At 41.9% G+C, this 21,200-nt stretch overlaps 2 protein-coding genes across 21 annotated transcripts in view; one reads left to right on the plus strand and one right to left on the minus strand.

Annotated features, from left to right (window-relative positions):
* Nucleotides 1-5,330, plus strand: part of LOC131101446 (triple functional domain protein) — a 44,309-nt gene extending 38,979 nt beyond the window's left edge. For 6 of the 12 annotated variants that reach the window (XM_078792040.1, XM_078792044.1, XM_078792041.1 and 3 more), the window contains 8 exons: nucleotides 164-411; nucleotides 531-757; nucleotides 845-1,007; nucleotides 2,685-2,806; nucleotides 2,877-2,955; nucleotides 3,041-3,241; nucleotides 3,332-3,470; nucleotides 3,568-5,330. In XM_078792040.1, the coding sequence (XP_078648166.1) occupies nucleotides 164-411; nucleotides 531-757; nucleotides 845-1,007; nucleotides 2,685-2,806; nucleotides 2,877-2,955; nucleotides 3,041-3,241; nucleotides 3,332-3,470; nucleotides 3,568-4,119 (1,731 nt within the window). In that variant the 3' untranslated portion in view covers nucleotides 4,120-5,330. Of the gene's footprint in view, nucleotides 1-163; nucleotides 412-527; nucleotides 758-844; nucleotides 1,008-2,684; nucleotides 2,807-2,876; nucleotides 2,956-3,040; nucleotides 3,242-3,331; nucleotides 3,471-3,567 lie in introns of all 12 variants that reach the window. The other 6 variants (XM_058046616.2, XM_058046618.2, XM_078792046.1 and 3 more) reach the window with 2 other exon arrangements.
* A 3,529-nt stretch (nucleotides 5,331-8,859) lies between these two features.
* Nucleotides 8,860-21,200, minus strand: part of LOC131101367 (growth factor receptor-bound protein 10-like) — a 38,938-nt gene continuing 26,597 nt past the window's right edge. For 8 of the 9 annotated variants that reach the window (XM_058046411.2, XM_058046412.2, XM_058046415.2 and 5 more), the window contains 10 exons: nucleotides 21,038-21,112; nucleotides 20,602-20,739; nucleotides 19,648-19,758; nucleotides 17,732-17,830; nucleotides 17,569-17,646; nucleotides 16,675-16,791; nucleotides 16,529-16,595; nucleotides 16,366-16,453; nucleotides 15,965-16,058; nucleotides 8,860-14,082 (listed from right to left, as the gene is read on the minus strand). In XM_058046411.2, coding sequence (XP_057902394.2) covers nucleotides 13,936-14,082; nucleotides 15,965-16,058; nucleotides 16,366-16,453; nucleotides 16,529-16,595; nucleotides 16,675-16,791; nucleotides 17,569-17,646; nucleotides 17,732-17,830; nucleotides 19,648-19,758; nucleotides 20,602-20,739; nucleotides 21,038-21,112 — 1,014 coding nt within the window. In that variant the 3' untranslated portion in view covers nucleotides 8,860-13,935. The remainder of the gene's footprint in view (nucleotides 14,083-15,964; nucleotides 16,059-16,365; nucleotides 16,454-16,528; nucleotides 16,596-16,674; nucleotides 16,792-17,568; nucleotides 17,647-17,731; nucleotides 17,831-19,647; nucleotides 19,759-20,601; nucleotides 20,740-21,037; nucleotides 21,113-21,200) is intronic. The other variant, XR_009119191.2, reaches the window with a different exon arrangement.

Raw genomic sequence — 21,200 nt, forward strand, 5'->3', positions numbered from 1 at the left:
CTTCCCGTTCCACCTTTCTTGGTCCACTTCTTGTTTTCCTCAATGAATTCCAACGTTCTTCATTTCAATCCTTTGTCAAGCACCAAAGTGACACCATGGCCATGCGCCGAGACCATTCATGGATGAAGTTACTGAGATAGGCTGTGTTTGTTCCCTGTGACAGAGTGAAACTAGCAGCAGCAGTAGCGTATCCACCATGTTGGTCACCCAGGACTACATGGCGGTGAAGGAGGATGAGATCAGCGTAATGCAAGGCGAGGTGGTCCAGATTTTGGCCAGCAACCAGCAAAACATGTTCCTGGTGTTCCGGGCGGCAACCGAGCAAGGCCCCGCCGCTGAAGGCTGGATCCCAGGATTCGTCCTCGGACACACCTCCGCCATTGCACCCGACTGCCCCGAGGGATCAGTCAAGTAAGAGTTGGATTGTATGAAATGTTGGAGGATGGATCCTCCAACAGTGAAGTGTATACACGGCTACTCCTCCAGTGTTGCTGTTTGGTTTAGATCTTTCTCCTCTTCTGCCCCAGTAGGAAGTCTTCTTCCTGGCATACAACTTTGCGCATCCGTAAGAAATCTGAGAAAAAGGACAAAGAGGCCAAGAAAGATCCAAAGCTGGAGAACGGCTACAGGAAGTCCAGAGATGGCAGTAAAGTTTCTGTAAAGGTGCGTTGTTGTCAGGAAACAACTCATTTCCACATATCTTCTAACTCTTCTGTCTGCCTTTTCCAGCTTCTAAATCCAAATTACATCTACGATGGTGAGTGTGTTCTTGCTGCGAGATCTAACCGCCTGTCTTCGAAAAGTGAAACAAAAAAAACAACCCTTTGCTTACCCCCACTTTCAGTTCCGCCCGAGTTCCTTGTCCCTCTGAGCGACGTCACGTGTGACAACAGAGAGAGCGTCACCTTGAGGTGTAAGGTGTGTGGTCGACCCCGTGCCACCGTCGCCTGGAGGGGACCCAACCAGAGCAACCTCACCAACAATGGCCGCTTCTCCATCACCTATAGGTACAACACACTTGTTTGTATAGGATCATATGGTATCACATAGAACTGGATATGCAGTATAGTGACATCATGTGTGTGTGTGTGTGTGTGTGTATATGTATATATATATATATATATGTGTGTGTGTATATATATACTATGTGTGTGTGTGTGTGTGTATATATATATACACTATATATATGTGTGTGTGTGTGTGTGTGTGTGTATGTGTGTGTATATATGTGTATGTATACATACAGTGCATCCGGAAAGTATTCACAGCGCTTCACTTTTTCTACATTTTGTCATGTTACAGCCTCATTCCAAACTGTATTAAATTAATTTCTTACCTCAAAATTCTACACAAAATACTCCATTATGACAATGTGAAAAAGTTTTTTTTTTTTTACTTTTTTTGAATTTATTAAAAATAGAAAACTAAGAAATCACATTTACATAAGTATTCACAGCCTTTGCCATGAAGCTCAAAATTGAGCTCAGGTGCATCTTTTTTCCACTGATCATCCTTGAGATCTTTCTACAGCTTAATTGGAGTCCACCTGCAGTAAATTCAGTTGATTGGACATGATTTGGAAATATAATAACTGTCTATATAAGGTCCCACAGTTGACTGTGCATGTCAGAGCACAAACACCAAGCATGAAGTCAAAAGAACTGTCTGTAGACCTGCGAGACAGGATTGTCTTGAGGCACAAATCTGGGGAAGGATACAGAAACATTTCTGCTGCTTTGAAGGTCCCAATGAGCACAGTGGCCTCCATTATTCGTAAATGGAAGACGTTTGGAACCACCAGGACTCTTCCTAGAGCTGGCCGGCCTTCTAAACTGAGCGATCGGGGAAGAAGGGCCTTAGTCAGGGAGGTGACCAAGGCCCCGATGGTCACTCTGTCAGAGCTCCAGCTCCTTAGTAAAAGGAACATGGCAGCCTGTCTGGAATTTGCCAAAAAGCACCTGAATGACTCTCAGACCATGAGAAACAAAATTCTCTGGTCTGATGGCTTTCGTCTGGCCACTCTACCATACAGGCCTGATTGGTGGATTGCTGCAGAGATGGTTGTCCTTCTAGAAGGCTCTCCTCTCTCCACAGAGGAACGCTGGAGCTCTGACAGAGTGACCATCATGTAAATGTGATTTTTTTGTTTTCTATTTTTAATAAATTCAAAAAATAAAAAAAAAAACTTTTTCACATGGTCATAATGGAGTATTTTGTGTAGAATTTTGAGGTAAAAGATTAATTTAATTCAGTTTGGAATGAGGCTGTAACATGACAAAATGTAGAAAAAGTGAAGCGCTGTGAATACTTTCCGGATGCACTGTATGTATGTATACATACATATAGTATACACATACATATATACACGTGTGTGTATATATGTGTGTATATGTATATGTACATGTATGTATACATATATGTATACACTTTAATGAAGAACTAAAGCTCCCTTTGTTTGGACAAAATGAGCTCATAGCAGTTGAAGCTATTGATGGAAGAAGTTAACCAGGAAGTTGATGGATTTTCTTATCACGCCCAACAAAACGGCCAAACAAACGTACCTTTAGATGTAGCAGGCATTCAAACGGATGACTAAACTGAATAATCAAGTGATATAATCCTTTGTTCCATGAGCGTACACCTCCAGGCATATGCGGCATCTAAAAGTCATGTTTGCATTTCAGCGATACCGGCGAGGCAACCCTGCGAATCATCGGCGTGTCGTCGGACGATGACGGCGTTTACACGTGCATCGCCACCAATGAGCTAGGCAGCGTCACGTCGTCGGCTAGCCTCAGAGTGCTTGGTGGGTGCTAAGGTGTGGAGACGCGTGTTGGCGCTGCTGCTACATGATGTGATGTGAAACCGTCTTTCAGATGTATCCATTGACGGCATGCGAGTGAGCTGGAAAGACAACTTCGACTCTCACTTCAGCGAGGTGCTTGAACTGGGCAGGTAACACACAATCCTTTCTTTGCCCCCTCCACCCCGCCCCCATGAAAAATATGCCCACTGCACACTTACCTGTGATGTCCACCAGGGGACGTTTCTCCGTCGTCAAGCGCTGTGACCACCTCGCCACCAAGCGAACAGTTGCGGTCAAACAGGTGAACAAGAAGCTGATGCGGCGGGACCGGGTCACGCAGGAAGTCAACCTGCTGCAGAGGCTCCAACATCCCAACATCATCAGCCTGGTGGACACCTACGAAACCCCCAGCAGCTTTGTTTTGGTCCTGGAGATGTGTGTACACGCGTCCATAATAAAGCACCTGAGAAGAATCCTCCATATGAATCCTCCATGGTATGAATCCTGTCTTTGTTGCCGTGTCAGGGCTGACCAAGGCCGTCTGCTGGACTACATCATCAGCTGGGGCAACCTGACGGAGGAGAAGGTGGCCGGCTACCTGCGTGACCTTTTAGATGCTTTACACTACTTGCACAACAGCAGAATAGTACATCTGGACATCAAGGTAGACCTCCAAATGATACAATAACAACACTAATTTAAATTTTTGTATATTAATAAAGCGTAGAAGGACTTACACTGTTTTTTTTTCCTGTCATCAGCCTGAGAACCTGCTGGTGGCTCATTGCTCCATCGGCCAGCCGTCAGTCAAACTGGCAGACCTGGGTGACGCCGTGCAGCTCAACAGCACCCCCTACGTGCACCCCTTGCTGGGCAGCCCCGAGTTCGCATCCCCGGAGCTGGTGCTGGGCGACCCCGTGTCGCTGACGTCAGACGTGTGGAGCGCGGGAGTTGTGGCCTACGTGCTGCTGAGCGGCGCCTCGCCCTTCCTGGACGAGAGCGCCGAGGAGACGTGCCTGAACATCTGTCGCCAGGACTTCAGCTTCCCCAGGGATTACTTCCACGGCGTCAGCCAGGCGGCGCGGGACTTTGTGTGCCTGCTCCTGAGGGCCGACCCCGCCAGGAGGCCTCCGTCCGGGCTGTGCCTGCAGGAGGTGTGGCTGCAGGCGGCCGACATCCGCTCCACGGCCGAGTGCTGCTTGGACACGTCTCGTCTCGTCTCCTTCATCGACCGCAGGAAACACCAGACGGACGCGCGGCCCATCGGAGGGGTGCGGAGCCTCACCCAGAGCCGCCTTCAGCACCGGGTCTGAATCCACAGCAGAAGGAACTTGGATAAAAAGTACAGTAGAAGGCTGAGCTCATCCTCACTGACGGAATGTCCTGTTGTCCCACATGGGGGCCCTCGTCTACTGCTGCTTGCTGCTTTACACTCACATTTTATACTTAAGACAATACAAATGTACAAAACATAAAAAATATATATATAGTTGAAGTAATTTATTTTCCTTAGCAAGGGTTCAGATGGAGAGCTTTTCAAGAAAGAGTGACAGCTGAGGGAGAAGCTTTTGCTTTGCTCTTTTACACTCCACTCCAACTTTCTTACATTTATAGAAGGCCTAAAGGAACGCTCCACATGTCAAATATGGAGACATGCAGGCGTTCTTTTTCCTAGAACAAAAGCTGTGTATGCGTGCGTATGTATGTATGTGTGGCGCTGATATGTATGTCTAAGCCTTACCTTGTACATAAGACTTGTACTGCCTTGGTGGGCCCCGACTTTGGAGGTCTGCACCTGCGGAGGAAAAGAAGCAAAGTGTAAATGATGCACTCGTGGTACGTCGTGTTTTTCTCATGTGCAATGTTGCAGCTTTAACGTTTTATGCAACTATTTATGAAGACATCCGTGGTTGTGTGTCATAAAAACCATGTAGAGGAAGGCGTGTACTTGGTACTGCGAGCACTGCTGGTCGTTTGTGTTCACCGGCTACAATCATTACGATCAAAAATATGTTTTATTTGTACTGTACGTCCGCGTACCAAAGTCGCAAGCGTTACCGAACGTTACAAAAAAAAGGTTTTATTGTTAAGTTTCACAGTTGCTATGTGAAATGATTGTTTACACGAGTCAAAGTGATGTTAAAAGAACAAAATGTGCCCCCCTGCCCCCCAAACAGCAAGGTTGAAGTTTAATTTTGTACATTTTGTCAAAAACGGTCTTTGTGTACAGATGTTTTTTTTGTTGTTGTTGCCAAACTCAGCATTGTTTAACAAAGCACCCTTTGCATTAAGCTCAAGACGTCTAACATTTTATTTATTTTTGGTGTGCTGAGGCCATGAAAAGAACTGGATACCTCAGTTTGAGGGTTTTTTTGTTACCTGCTCATATTTCACTAGTTTGCTATTTGATTTTATCTTGTACCTTTTTTGCATGTATATTTTTTGTATAGATCGTACTTCTCTTGTAAATATTGTCATTTTCATCAGTTATTTGAAGATTAAACATATTGGACACAGAGATCCACTTTAGGCTCAACATTTCGTTTTTCTATTAATGCAATTTTATTGATAAAAAATAAGCGCCTGTTCAAATGATATCCCATAGTAACTTGTTTATATGTACGTACATGTATGTATATTTGAATGTGTGCACACATACATACATGTATGTGTGCATATGTGTATAAACATACATACATGTACGTACATACATATTTGTCCTTACTATGTCGTTTGAGTATGTCGTTTTTTTCCACTTGCTTCTAATGCACTTTTCTGGCCAAAAAAACAAGGGAAACCTCACACACGCTCACCAGGGGGCCCAGAGGCACCCAAAAACGGCATAAAATGCAAATGTTTGAGGGCGGCAATTTTTGACAAAAAACATAAGGGGTTAGTATGTCGTTTTTTTTTGTTTTTCTCAACTTGCTTCTAATGCACTTTTCTGGTCAAAAAAACAAGGGAAACCTCACACACGCTCATCAGGGGGCCCAGAGGCACCCAAAAAGGTCATAAAACGCCAATCTTTGAGGGGGTGATTTTTGACAAAAAACGTAAGGGGTTAGTATGTTGTTTTTTTTTCTGTTTTTTCAAAATGCTTCAAATACACTTTTCTGGTCAAAAAAGCAGGGGAAACCTCACACACGCCAAACAGGGGGCCCAGAAGCACCCAAAAAGGTCATAAAACGCCAATGTTCGAGCGGGTGATTTTTGACAAAAAACGTAAGTCGTACGTATGTCGTTTTTCAACTTGCTTCTAATGCACTTTTCTGGTCAAAAAAACAAGGGAAACCTCACACACGCTCATCAGGGGGCCCAGAAGCACCCAAAACCGGCATATATATGTATATATATATATATATATATATATGTATATATATATATATGTATATATACATATATGTATATGTATATATATATATATATGTATATGTATGTATATGTGTATATATATATATATATATATACATACATATACACACACACACATACATATATGTACACATACACACATTATACGTATATATACACATATATACACGTATATACATATATATACACATATGCATCAGGTCTGTCAAAAATAACGAGTTATTGGCTGTAAGTAATTTATTTCATTAATTACGTGAAATTTATTTGCTAAATTAACACATGCGCAGTGTATATGCGTGTGTGTGTGTGTATGTATGTATGTTTATATGAACATGTGTATGCATGTACATATGTTTATTTGAACATGTACGTATATTTGTATGCATGTATGTATTTTTAAATAATACATTTGCATTTAATTGCATGAAATAAGTATTTGATCACCTACCCACCAGTCAAAATTTCGGGTCTCATAGACCTGGTAGTCTCGTGGACCTGGTCGTCTCGTGGACCTGGTCGTCTCGTGGACCTGGTCGTCCCGTGGACCTGGTAGTCTCGTGGACCTGGTAGTCTCATGGACCTTTTCTCCACTCATCACCTGTCTCAACTGTACCAGTTTGAACTTGTTACCTGTGTATAAAACACCTTTCCACACGCTCAAGCAAACAAAGTCCAACTTCTCCACAACGGCCAAGACCAAAGAGCCGTGTACGGACATCAGGGATAAAATTGTAGACCTGCACAAGCTGGGATGGGCTACAGGAAAATAAGCAAGCAGCTTGGTGAGAAGGTAACAACTGTTGGAGAGATGATTGGAAAATGGAAGAGGTTCAAGAGGACGGTCAATGTCCCTCGTTCTGGGGCTCTATGCAAGATCTCACCGCGTGGGGCATCAAAGATCATGAGGAAAGTGAGGGATCAGTCCAGAACTACACAGCAGGACCTGGTCAATGACCTGAAGAGAGCTGGACGATCCAGAGGAGGAATGGAAGAAGGTCATGTGGTCGGATGACATAACAATTTCACTTTTTGGTCTAAACTCGACTTGCCGTGTTTGGGGGAAGAAGAAGAATGAGTAATAACCCAAGAACACCAACCCAACCGTGAAACACAGAGGTGGAAAGGCTTTTCTTCCAAGGGGACAGGACGACTGCAGCATATCAAGGGGAGGATGGAGGGGGCCACGTATTGCCATATCTTGGCCGACAACCTCCTTCCTCCAGTAAGAACCCTGAAGATGGGTGGTGGTCTGGTCTTCCAGAACAACAACGACCAAAAGCACACAGCCAAGGCCACTAAGGAGTGGCTCTGAAGAAGCATCTCAAGGTCCTGGAGTGGCCTAGTGAGTCTCCAGATTTGAACTCAATAGAAAACTATGGAAGAAGCTGAAAGTCTGTGTTGCCCCCAAACCTGAAGGCTCTGGAGAAGATCGGTATGGAGGAGTGGGCCAAACCCCTGCTGCAGTGTGTGCAAACCTTGTCAAGAACTACAGGAAGCGTCTGATATCTGTAATTGCAAACAAAGGTTTCTGTACCAAATAATAAGTTTGATTTTTCTAACGTATCAAATACTTATTTCATGCACTTAAATGCAACTTTATTTAAAAATCATACAAAATGATTTTCTGGATTTTTACAGACCTCTAAAGTGTATCAAATACTTGTTCTCCCCACTGTATGTATGTTTATATATAGTATATATGAACATGTTCATATGAACATACATACATTTATACATAAACACAAATGCACAGCAACACATCTCAGCAATAAGCAGTACACTAAACACAGAAATAGCATGTCACAATATCAAATAGTGGCAACGCTGAAGAGGCTAACTTAGCTCAGCAGTTAGCGACCAGCTCAGTGGCTGAATCACACACACTCCAATATCACAATTCAAACAGCGTCGAGTATTAAAGGAATAAGAAATAACCGGCTTACTCACGTTTATAGAGGCGTGCTGTTTGTTGAACATCTAATGTTACGACAACTCTCAACACCTGCGTCGCTGCCCTGGTGCATTCAGGTGGCCATCCAGTGTCGTAAAGGGGAGCCGCGTTTAATCACATGTTAGCTTAAAGCAGCAAAAGCACGGACACTAGTGAAACAGTCTTTGTATGAATATTTACAGTATTCATTTGTGATTTAAACAACAATAACAACGAAAATATATGTAGCTAGCAGGTAAGTGGTGCTATTTGGACTATTTTTTTTAGAACTGGCTGGCGGGAGACTCATGTTGAGGAGCGACCTGGTGCAAGAGGGCGCACCTCAACGTGGCTGGAACATCGAGGGAGCGTTTGATTTACATTAAACCACCACTAGAGGGCGGTGTTTAGACTTAAAGCGAGCCTCAACATGGCTGGAACATGTAATTATTTGGTTTACATTAATCTACCGCTAGAGGGCGGCGTTTACACTAAAGTGAGCCTCAACAATGGCTGGAACATGTAACATTTGGTTTACATTAAACTACCACTAGAGGGTGGTGTTCACACTAAAGCGAGCCTCAACATCGCTGGAACATCTATGGTAGCTAACGTTCAGTTGACTTCATCTAGGTCGGTAAATATCAGAACAGAATGTGAAAAATGATATACATATTACAGTTTGTCTCTTTTTCTGTAGAGCAACAGGAAGGTTAAGAAGATGAAATCAACATGCTGCACCAAACAATCATTTGGTTTATAGCAACGTTGTAGTTTATTCTAATTTCCAATAAACAGAGAATATACCAGTCCCTTATTTGTACAAAAATACCTGAACAGGATACAATGTAGATCCAGGAGCTGTGTAGACAGAATATGAAGCAAAAAGCACATGGATGAAACATAATGAGCGTGTTTGTATTTTTGCCGAATTGTCCTTTTTCCCTGATGTGTGTTGACTGATGGAGCTTATCATGACTCAGCTTATGGAAAAAGAGCAACACTGTCACCATTGTGAAAACATAAAAATAAAAAATAAAGAGTGGACGGCAAAAATGAGGAAAGGACAAATAAGAGGCACCTGCTGCAATAAGCTCCATTATGGAACGCACCTTCAAGTGGGAGGAAATTAACAATGGTTGGAGATGCTACAGATTACCATGGAAAAACACTCTTACTCCATGTGTGTGTGTGCATACTGGATGGGTTACTGTATGTATGTATGTCCATCAACTAACTGAATGGACAGATTTTTTTTTTTAAAGAAATGTGGCTTTAAATGACTGACGTCATATACTTTTCATGTTAAGTACAAAGTAGTAGTAGGGCCAACACTGAAAAAATACATACATGAAGGAAGCTGTAATATTGCAAGACAAAGTCAGTCTAGTGAAGATTTTTTTTGTTAAATGTGCCAGAATTAGCATCCTCATTTTACCAGAAAAAAAAAGACTAAAGTACCTTATTGGTTTTGGGAAAACCAAGTCCTCGATTGACATGAATAATGTCAGAAAATTTAGAGGGGAAAAAAACATTTATACATGTGGAGTGTAACGTTCTACTTTCACAAGAAAAAAAAAAAAGTGTAAATTTTAAGGGGGAAAATGTAGATTTTGTGAAAATTAACAACTTGCTGCACAAGTAAATTTTGCATTTTGTGACAATTATTTGAGCTCAAGTCATATTTTCTGCCAGAAAAAAACAAGAGAAAAAAATAATGAGCAATTTTGTCACAATATTACAGGGGCTAAATTTGTTTATGTTGTCAAGATTAAATCACGAACTTCTTGATTTGATTTTAATTTAATTTTATGACAATAATTTCAGCAGGAGCCCAATTTATTGTGTCAGGAAAAAGTCATAATTTTAGAATGAAATTATTTTTTTCCCCCCAGAATTATGTTCTTTTGCAAGGAAAGGGTCACAAATACAAGAGTATTACAAAATTTGGAAAAATGAACGTCCTAATTTTAGCAGAACAAAAGAAGTACCTTACAAGTACAAGAATGATGTGGAAAACACATGTATAACAATAAGTGTAACATTCGAATTTTACTAGAAATAAGTCACAATTTCAGCAGAAAAAGTCTAAATTTAGTGGTAAGAATTCTACATCTAAAAATTCAATGTTTGTAAGAATTAAGTCACGAATGTCTTATTTTTTATGAATGTAATTTGTCAGCAAAACCTTTAAATTTTAAAAATATTTTTTGAATGGTGCAAAAAGTATATGACATTGTTCTTAACTTTATATGGTTTTTCTAAAAATAAAAAAATGCAATTTATTCTTGTAATACTAAGACTTTTATCTCATAACTTAGCAACTTTGTTCTTGTCAAACCACAACTTTTCACAAAAAATTGTAAAAAAATAACATTTTCTTTTCAGTGCATGACCCTAACACCCCTTGATAGTAAAGTATTTGGACACTTAGAAGGGAAAAAAAACCCATCCAGTTTGATCTCTTGAAGGAAACTTTGGGGGGGAAAAAGCTTAATTTAATACTGTATATAGCTTGGTATATTATTTCATATATATATATATTTATAAGGTCATTTTGTGGCAAAAAAAAAGAAAATACACAATAATGTCAATGTACACATCATGAAATAATAAGGAATTAAGGATAAAATAAATCATTCTTCATTTTACACGGAGTTATGAGCACAGCATAACGCCCACACGTAGTGATCTGTGACCTAGGTACAGTGTTTGTTAGAGCTTCACATATTCACTCATTCAACATCTAGACTGCTCTTTAACCTTGGACTTGAACAAGCACAGTGATTAAAAAAAAGGAGGGTGGGGGTGGGGGAATAGTGCCTACTGGTCTCTAGTATTGTAGTTCAAACCCGCCCCCCTCCTAATAAAATCTAGATCTAAGGCATCACGTCACCTTTCCTCTGGCTTTGCTCTGTAAAAAGGCAAATATGACAACCAGAAGTTAGCAATGAAGAGTGAATATAACAGTCGAGCCACACGCACACACACACACACACACACACACACACTCATAGCTTACTGGCTGGAAACAGGTGGGAGAAGGGCCGGGGGAGGTGGGTGGGGGCGAGGGGGCTTCAAGCATTAACCAATCCCTGGAGAGAGAGAGTCTGCCCTGGTGGGCCTGATGGGGGCAAAGTCACATGGTGTCGTGGGCGAGCGGGCGGAGGCGGTGTGCCTTGTGCTAACCGTGCTAACCGTGTTCTGGCACAGAATAGATTTTCTGGGGATGGAGGGGCAGGGAAAGCCTTCTTTTCCGGGAGATAATGGATTACCACTCGGGCACTGTTTATCGTTGGTACTCGTGTATGTCCACGCCCCCTCGACATAAGCGGGGGTCGCCATTGCGGTGCACATTCACTACGACTTTCATCCAAACAAGCATTTTCCTCCATTTGTGCGTATTTTTAATTCCTTTTGTGTTGAAATAGTACATACTCTAATCTGACAGATCTGCTGTGGTCATTTCGCTGACCATATCATCTTCCTCATCCACTTTCACTGCAGTTTCCCATCAGTCCCTGTTTACCCCCCAAATTGTGTAAATTTGACTCCAGTTTTGGTCCAAACACCCAAGCTAAGCTATAAACACCTCCTCACTTATTGAAAGACTGCAAGCAGCTAGTAATAGCCTAATGTAGTACAAAGCCTTACCTGTTTTGCATTATATGTCAATCTTAACGGCAGACAGTGTTGTTTGCTGCTAATACCCACATGACTGCCTATATTTTGGTCAGATATACCCAGATAAATCTTAAATAGTAAGGAATATTTGCTTCTAGCCAAAAGTTAGCCACCAGCTAGCAGTCTTTAGCCTAGCGCACTAAAACGCAGCCAGCAACAAGTATTTCAGCAGATTAGGAAAAATGTTTTGATTTGATTAAATAAATAATGACTTGTTAAGAGCGTTCTTAGGTGGCTTTTGTTAGCACTGCTGGCGTTTAATGCAAAGTTGCTCCATAGTAAGCGTATAGTCATGACAGTGGCGGCCATCTTGCTGGGAATTGTTAGAAACCAAAGGATTTTGAGTGCTAATGGAGTTTGACGTTCTATATATTTGTTCCACATTTGAGCACAAAAGTAAACCTCTATTCATTTGTGTGTGCATGCAGTGAGGAATAGTGACCTGATAGACGGTCTTTCGGGTGAATTTTGTTGAAGTCTCATAACAGTGGCGGCCATCTTGTTGTGACTTTTTCCATATTAAAACTACAATTGACAAAAAAGGTCTAACTGTTAGGTGATTGGTTAGGATATTTTTTTTTTAAATAATGAAGTTGGATTCCACATTTCCGCGTTTCTTGCCACCATTAGCTTAGCGCACTAAAACAGCCAGCAATTGTGCCAAAAAAGAAAAAAAAAATATGATGTTCATAATTTGATAAAATGAAGAATATTATCTGTTAGAGGGGCGTTTGGGTGGATGTTAGCGAGTCAAGCTGTTTTTTTTCTTAGACCAGCAAGTTGTTATCCACAGTTAGCATGTAGTCATGACAGTGGCGGCCATCTTGTTGCTAATTGTTCCTTTGCCATGTGTGCATCTTCATATATAATTTTCAATGGAATATATACAAGTCTCATTATTTTCACCTAAGGCAAGTGAAGCTCATTTGATTCTATGTTTGAGTTCACACTTCAAGTCTTTTTGTTCATTTAAAACAAAGCAAAACAAAAACAAAACAATGATGGGAGTGCTTATCTTTGATTTGTCTCTTCTGAGCGGGCATGGGGGCGTGGGGCATGGGGGGGGGGAGTGGTCAGGATGGCTCCAACCTTTCACTATCACATCAGGATCACTGGAAATGTGCAAGCAGCAAGCTCAGAAAAGAAAACGACATTCAAAAAGCCGACAAATGACCCTTTTAGATAGAAAATGGTTCCTCCTCCTTGTCTTTGAGCCACTTCCAGAGCACATTCTTTCTCCTTGTTGTTCTAACAGTAGTGTGGCCGTGATGGTATGAGCTACACAACATGTTCCCAAAGCTTCCGGGAAGGCACTGCATCGTCAGCCGTGACTCTATTTGCCCCTCATGTAATCCAATCATCGTCAATCTCACAATGTAAGAGAAGAGGAGGATGGCAGGCCGCTTCATTGGGATAGAGAGTACCCCCACCCCCAACCCCCCGCCCCCGCGAGTGCAAACTAGTTCTGCATTGAATCAACAGTAATAAAACAGCATTAAAATGACATCAAGTAATCCAAGTCTAAAAGAGAGGCTCATTCCGGCCTTCCTGATAAACATTCCTTTGTCCTTTCTGATAAGCCTCGCCTTGTTTAGAAGAGAAGGAGGAGATGAAGGGTTGCACCACCTGGACACAGCAGTAGAGCCACACATGGGGTGGGGGTGGGGGATGAGGGGGTGCTTTGTGAAGTGGGCGGTGTCATCATGGTGTCAGCTTATCCAGACTGGACTGCACAGGTTGAGAAAACCCTCTTGGATCCAAAAAAAAAAGTTTGCTTGAGATCCAGAGGGATTCCCGTCCATCCCTGATGATCAATGAAGAAGGGGTGGCGCTTCCTGCACCACAGCTTATCAGGCCTGGAGGAAAGGTGAGGGGAAGGAGAGCCATATGAGAGACCTGCACCTTAAACAAACAAACGTTCTGGTCTCCTTGGCAACAAGTCCACAATCCGCCACGCGTCGCGTCAAACATCCAAACAGCAATAAGGCGGAGAAAAGCTTGTTTGTTCACATCACCCCCGAAATTGGACTCACCCGACTGGTACGAGAGAAGGGCGGATAGGTCAGGTGGGATCTCAGGGGTATAAGGGTGTGCAAAAATGTACATTTAAAAAAACTGGTGCAGAAGAAGGGGAAGAGGAGTGTCACAAGGCCACGGCGGTGCACGGGTGTTTGAGCTTGCAGGGCAGCACTCCTCTGTTGAGCTGGTAGAACTCCACCAGGTGAATCAGGTCGGTGAACTTGGTGGCGCCGTCATCCAGGCTGAAGAACACCTGACCGTCTTCCTCGCACTTCACAGAGGAGGAGGAGGACAGTTAGCATTTAGCTTTTTTCACTTGGAAAATTGTTACATCAAAATGACTAAGAAGCACCTTTGCAAATGGTAATGGTACATTAGAGTCCTGCCTATTTGCTATTAGCATTTGTGGTTCTAGATACTCATGGATGTCTTATCCAAAAACAGATATCGTAATTTTCGGTGTATAAGCAGTTACTTTTTTGCCATGCTTTGAACTTGCTGGCTTGTACACTGACACAGCTAATTTATGGCTAAAGAACACATTCCCAATGATGCCTACAGTGCAGTTTCAGGAAGTAGCAGCACGGATAAATGAAGTGCATGCTAGTATCATCACAACATGACGTCTTGGCTGCATTAGCACTTGCTTTGAATAGCCAACTTGGTTAGAATCCACTCTCAAGGGGTGAATACAAGTTATATATCAGGGGCCCCAAACACGCGGCCCATGGGCCAAATGTGGCCCGCAGGACACTAGTTTCAGGCCCCCGCCTTGATATGAAAGTTTAATGTTAGTGCGGCCCGCGCAAGTTTGATATGGATGCTGTATGGTATCATGTACCCAGAAAAAATTATAACCTTTGATTAATGTTCATGTTAAAGGTTAAATAACTTAATAGTTGTCCTCCCTATCCGTGTGGAAGTGGTAAGTTTTTGGCTATTTAAGTTTAAAGGAAATAACTTGAAGGCTACCGTTTAGGTCGCTAGCTCTCTAGTTTGCGAGTTAGCATGTGTCTCAAGACCCTGCAGTTGCGCAATATGTTGTCAATAAAAAGAGTATAAATGTTTTGTCATGTCTACAGGGCTCTAATAATGCTTTGTTAATTTTAATCAGAAAAAAAATGTCTACCCACCAACTATATGTGGTTTCTTAAGTTTTTATTATTATTATTATTATTATTATTATTATTATTATTATTATTATTATTATATTTATTTATTACTGATTGATTGATTTTCTTTATTCTTGATTTGTTTATTTATTTTTCATCTTATTTTGTGTAGAAAAATAAAAACAGTGGAATGTTTTATCTGAGCTTTTTCTAGAAAATCGGAACCAAAGCAAATGTATTCATTTTTCTGTTTATAATAAATGCATTTTTTGACCTGATGCGGCCCAGTCTCACCCAGACCCTAGCTCCAGTGGCCCCGAAGTAAATTGAGTTTGAGTCCCCTGTTATATATGATCCTAAATCTGGAACAGCCGACATGTATACATGTCAAAATTATTTTCTGGGGTTAAACTAAATGTTTCCATTCCATTGCATTTCAATGATACTCTTGCATTTAACTCACAGGATTTATTTCGGTTTTATCTTATCAGTGAGGCAAATTGTGTTGGAAAAAAGAGCTTCAGGAGCATATAATTGTACTCTGCAGAAATGGGGAAAAAAAGGTCATGTGGCCTGATGAGTCCAAACTGACCCTGTTCCAGCGTAATGGGCACATCAGTATATGAGAAGAGAATCCACTGCAGACCTTTAATCCCATAAGAATCTTTGGGATATGTCAGAGACGATTTCGCAAAGCGGTCCAACTGCCTTATCTTTAATAGACATTTTTTGCTCACAGAATGCAACTCTGCATGGTAATGATTGCTAGGAGATTGCATAAGATTAGCGAAATGCTGCCAAAAAGGAAATGCTCACTGTAATGAAAGCTAAAGGCGCTTCAGTGGAATATTAGACAGTGAATTTTCTTGGCCGGCTGGTGCATTTTCCATTGCTGCATTATGCAATACTGTATAATGAAGCAGTATTAACTTTGACTTAGTTCTAAATGTACTGACCCACTTCTACAGAGCAAAAGTATGACTATATCCAGCATTATACTCCTTCACAAAGTAGAATTCTTTGTTAACTTGTGTCACTTACCGGGAGAATTTGGAAGTGCTTGATCTTCTGGTGGTGGCACATGGTGAGCACAAAGGCCTTGGGGTTACTCTGACTATCCCGCAACAGAAATAACCTGCACAAAACACAAAAGAGTGCTATAGAACAAGTGCAAAGAACATATGTAGGTAGAAAAAATAGGCAGCTATATGTTAGCCTTGAGACAATAACAGCACTGTTCATGGAATAAAGTAGTACAAGAGCTGCATCAATGTATCCCAATGGCTATGTTCCAGACAGAAAAGGACAAATTCGGTGTGCCGTCTGTTATTGTATGACGTGAACGTACATATGAATTACAAAATGACTTGGCAAGATGAAGTAACAGAGGTGTCTTTTGTCCAAATAGTGTATTTTAGTGTGTTTACTGCATGTCTTCTTACCCATCTACTTGGCCTTGTTGTATGATCATTTTGTGGGCGTCTTCTCTCATGATGCGACCATGAAACCAAACCTGCGTCCTGTGGATGACTTGAAAGCACACACACATGCATTAAAAGGGCTATCACATGCTGCAAGTACACACTTGTACCATGCGGTGTCTACCTGTGCTCAAAGAGGACGGATGCAAGGGTGACGGGCTGCCCAGGACATTCATACGCTGGCTCCGTTTCTGTGGGAAATTACCAGTATGGGACAGTCAGATTATAAGAAATCACACACCAAGACATTCTAAGTCTTCCTCATCTTACCCGCCATGTCTGTCCCTCCTCTAGGGCGGCGCTCTGAGCCTCAACCGGGTTGTCGATGACCCGGCCGGTCCGTCCTGAGAAGTCCATCGCTACCAAAGAGTTTTCAGACACACTCCGCTGTTAAGTGGGCGACAAGGTAGGGAGGAGTGGGGGTTTGGGGTCGGCGGAGGGTGACGGAAGGTGGGGGAGTGGGGTGAGGGGAGTACAAGGAGCAGGGTGGTGGAGGGAGGGCGGGAGGGGGTTGGTGGACAAAGGTCAGAGGTCTAACAAGCCAGACACACTCACTGGGGCATGACAAATCCTGTCTGCACAGAGACCCACTTCAGTCCACTCACAAATCACACATGTCCTCCTTGGCTTGCTGCTGGAATCATTTTCATCAAGGACAAATCCTTTTTGAAAAACCTTCTGATATTCAATTAGAAGAACTAACCTACTTGTACAACAGATGCCCCAAATCAATCACTTGATAATGACCTTATAAACCTCTGTATGCCCTTTGAAAAGGTTGGTTTACAATAAACCCATTACAACATTGGCTCTGTAGCTGCTTTGGTGTGCAGTATACCTTTTCATAAATGATCACATGGTCACTCTCATATAATGGACTTAAAATTTTTGAAAAATGTGCCCCATTTCCAATTAATGCCCTGTCTGCCTTGCAGTTAAGGTAAATAAACACCCTGGCTATAATTTGCAGATTGCTGTATGTATGTACATTATATGGGGGAGCATCCACATAGCAAAAAGCGAGGCACGTGAGGCACGTGAAATGAAGTGAACCGCTCTCCAATTCATCAGCTAATTAATGGCTCAATGTGGATGGGTGCTGGCTGAGCGGAGGCATTAGCATTAGCGCCGTAAGAAGATGATGTCACAGACGCAGATCCTTACCACAGGTGTGGAGAAATGTGACAGGTTTGGCTTCCTGTGCTGGGGCACGCTGTAACTCTTATACAGGATGATGCCATACTAGAAGATGAAAGGGGGCAATGTTAATGTTTCTTGGATCCAGCAATGAACTTACTAATAAAGACGGTTTAGCATAGCTGGGTACCTTAAGAAGTCTGAAAGCAGTCATCCAGCAGGTCCTACTCTGCTCGTCTTCAGCACACAGCATCTTCATCTCTTTACAGTCACCCCTCGCTTTACTGGGCTGTGAAAAAGAACAGTGCCAACACATCACTTTAACAGACACTTTGACAGAGCGCAGACTTCCAGTGAGGCCAAACAATACCTAACTGGATCAGATACAGTACATGCCCGATGCCAAGCAGTGAAATACTTAACCCAATTCTGGATACCTTGAAAATGAGTAAGTCTGTAAACTATTACACTGTGTGTATCTGTTTAAAATTATATGCACATGTATTTCAAATACTATATTGTAGATAATAATTTTACATGTAATATACAGTATCAATAGGTTGGGGTGTCACAAGATCATGAAGGACTTCTTGTTCAGAAAAAAAACTGTCTCATAGGCAAGCGTGACAATTTATAAATAAGACATTTATCATACACTAAAGGAACATGAAATTGATTACTATATTGTCATATGCATGCATCTTTTCCTCATCTGCCGCCTTCAAACAGGCAGGAAGAGAGTTCACTCTGTGCATTGGTTTCAGCACCCATAACACAACAGCACCAGCATACACACAGTGTAGTGTAGAAGAGAGTGGAGTAATCCAGGGTAATGAAGTAGGAATTACATTGTCAGAACGTTTTGATATTTTTTTCATTGTACTTATTAAAAGTAATGTTAAAATAAGTAGTAAGTATTCATGTTTTATACACTGTATCACAAATTATATTTCAGTTTAATTAAATGTATTTATTCATAATAATATATACATATGTATATGTATATATACATATATATTCATTCATATTCATATACACATACATACATACATATACACATATATAACATTTATATAATATATATATATATATATAATATATATATATATATATATATATATAACAAAATGGTATTCTTCTTATGCGGTATGAAAAAAATGCGGAAGGAATGTGGTAGGAATAAAATTCTTATTTTATCAAGTGTTTATTTTCCACTGACCTTGGCTTTACAAGTGCCCTTCCAGTTTCAAGTTAGCTGAACCATCTGTGGCTGTACGTCATTCTTTATTTAGCTGCCACAAAATATGCTTTTTACATGCAACAACCGTAAGCGTCCCATACTGATTTTAACTTATTTTAAGACTCTGCTTTGGGGTGCATTCGTGTAAGGTTAGAAGCTCGCAAACTTTCTCAGGCGGCAGTTGTCACCTTTAGAGAGTTCACAAGGGGAGTGAAGGAGATTTGGTTACACTCTGAAGCATTTCTTGTACGAATGCTTTACACTCATATAGCAGGCTTTGTCCTCTTCCCCCACCACCACGATAAGGACCCGCCAGCCCCTGACGTTTAATTAATTCATGTAACCATAGCAACAATCCAGCCACCACCCGTCAAGTAAAATCCCTAACCCAATTCTGCACTGTCACCCCCGCTGACAGCATCTGACATGACGGTCGCCTAGCACGCGCATGTGTGTGCATATATGTGTGCGTGTGCGTGAGTGTAAGTGAGCTGAGGGGGCGGGGAGAGGAGGGGGGTTGATGGGGCAGATTCTCTGTACCATCCTGGCTTATCCCACTGGGCTTATCCCAGATCAGCAGGTGACCCACCACAGATAACTCTTCGAGTGGGACACAGTGCTGAGTGTGTGTTTGAACCCCTGCTGGGTGGTTTTAACCCCGGTGTCCTCTGACACACACACGCATAACACACACACACACACAATGCACAGTAGACACAGGTGCATCTGTTACAAAGCGGTTTTACTCAAGTGTCAGAAGCTCATATGAGGTGATCAAGTTAGTGGCGCCACAGTACCTGCACACTACAGTAGCACACAAAAAAAATACTTGCAGTATTTGTCTGGTGTGTGTGTGTGTGCGTTACCTTGATGCAGAACTGGAAGTCTGTGGGGGCGTTGTGCAGTTTTCTGCCAGTGATAATGGTGAAGATGTTGCTGTCGTCCAAATCGGACAAAAGCTGCAGGTGTCGGGGCTCCTGTTCAGTCAGAAGCAGGCAATGCTCGCTTATAATCTCTTTCATATTATTCTATTGATCTACACATTCCCTGGCCAGCTGTTCAGTTGAATGATACCCAGTATAAGAACTGCCTTTACATAGATAATAATGCCAGTTGTTAAAGTTAAACAATACTTTAGTGCTTTTACTTTTGCTCCTCTCCTACAGTACACAAAATATTACAAGCACCTCACAGTATGATACAGCGCACATCTACACTAGCACCATTGTTGAACTAGTCGATAACCACCATGTATCCCATGAGACATGGATTTCTAATATGCAAGTGGACACAATGGCACACAATGACCACATTTACAACATAAATGCTATAATTAACGCAGCTATTAAGTTTACTGCCGAGTCTCATCTATTGGGCAGATGCTTGGTCTACTACAGCAAATAAACGCCGTCTCTATTAAAAAAAACATCGTCTTTAACAGTTGTAACAAGCTGGCATTATCTGTATTTGAAGTACGGGTGGTCAGCATCCAGCAACTTTACTTTACCTCTGGATGCGCTACTAAACTGTTACACTTGCCACACTGTCATGTACAATGAATCCATCAGCTGTATTAATGCCAGCTGAGAGGTTTGTTCCTTCATGGTGTTGCAGCATTGGTTCTATTGCTGCTGTGTTGTGCAATATACCTGTTGATAAATGACCAAGAGATATGTTTCCTCTTTCTGATGTGCACCATACCATTAAGTTAAAACCTTAACCTGCTATCTATGACAGATACACTGTCATATATAGTTCTCAATACAATGTTTTGAACATGACACTTGTGTTGGATCTCACTAGATCAGCGTGTAAATCACCTTGGATGTTCCTTTAGTGGAGAAGTAGAGTCCGGAGCGTCGCAAGAACATGTAGAGCTTCTTCCAGGACTTGCGCCCAGGTTCCTTCATGTACAGGTAGCCCTGAATCTCTGGACAGCTGCTTGAGTTGAGAAAGTTCTGAAAAGGAACCACAAAATAAGGCTGTAATAAAACGGTTTGGTTTCATGTTCCGTGTTCATAAATGTGCAGCAGTAGCGGGCAAATGTAATTAGCAGATTGCACTGACTCTTGTGTGTATGTTCATGCATATTTTTAGACAACAGATGTCCTTGTCACAGCCTCCAGGATGAGACATTTCGTTCTGGTTTCACTCCTTTCAAGGGCAGCTCATGTGGGGTTTTAGGTTTTCAGATTAAAGGAAGGGTTAGATAACGATTCACTTGCACGTGCAGCACTCTGAGTCATCCCTCCTTACCTGCAAGAGCTGCGATTGAGGGATTGTGCCATCAGACTCCTGACACCAAGCCACCATCTGCTCTGGAAAAAAGTTCTGCATGGAAAAATACAGAGAGAGGTGGTGACAATGAGTGCTGGACTGAGAGCGAGCAACTGGAAACCACTTAGTGTATGCACAAGCT

This window comes from Doryrhamphus excisus, linkage group LG7, assembly GCF_037039965.1.
Source record: "Doryrhamphus excisus strain RoL-2023G ecotype Guam linkage group LG7, RoL_Dexc_Guam_v1.1, whole genome shotgun sequence".
Classification (NCBI taxonomy): Eukaryota; Metazoa; Chordata; class Actinopteri; order Syngnathiformes; family Syngnathidae; genus Doryrhamphus; species Doryrhamphus excisus.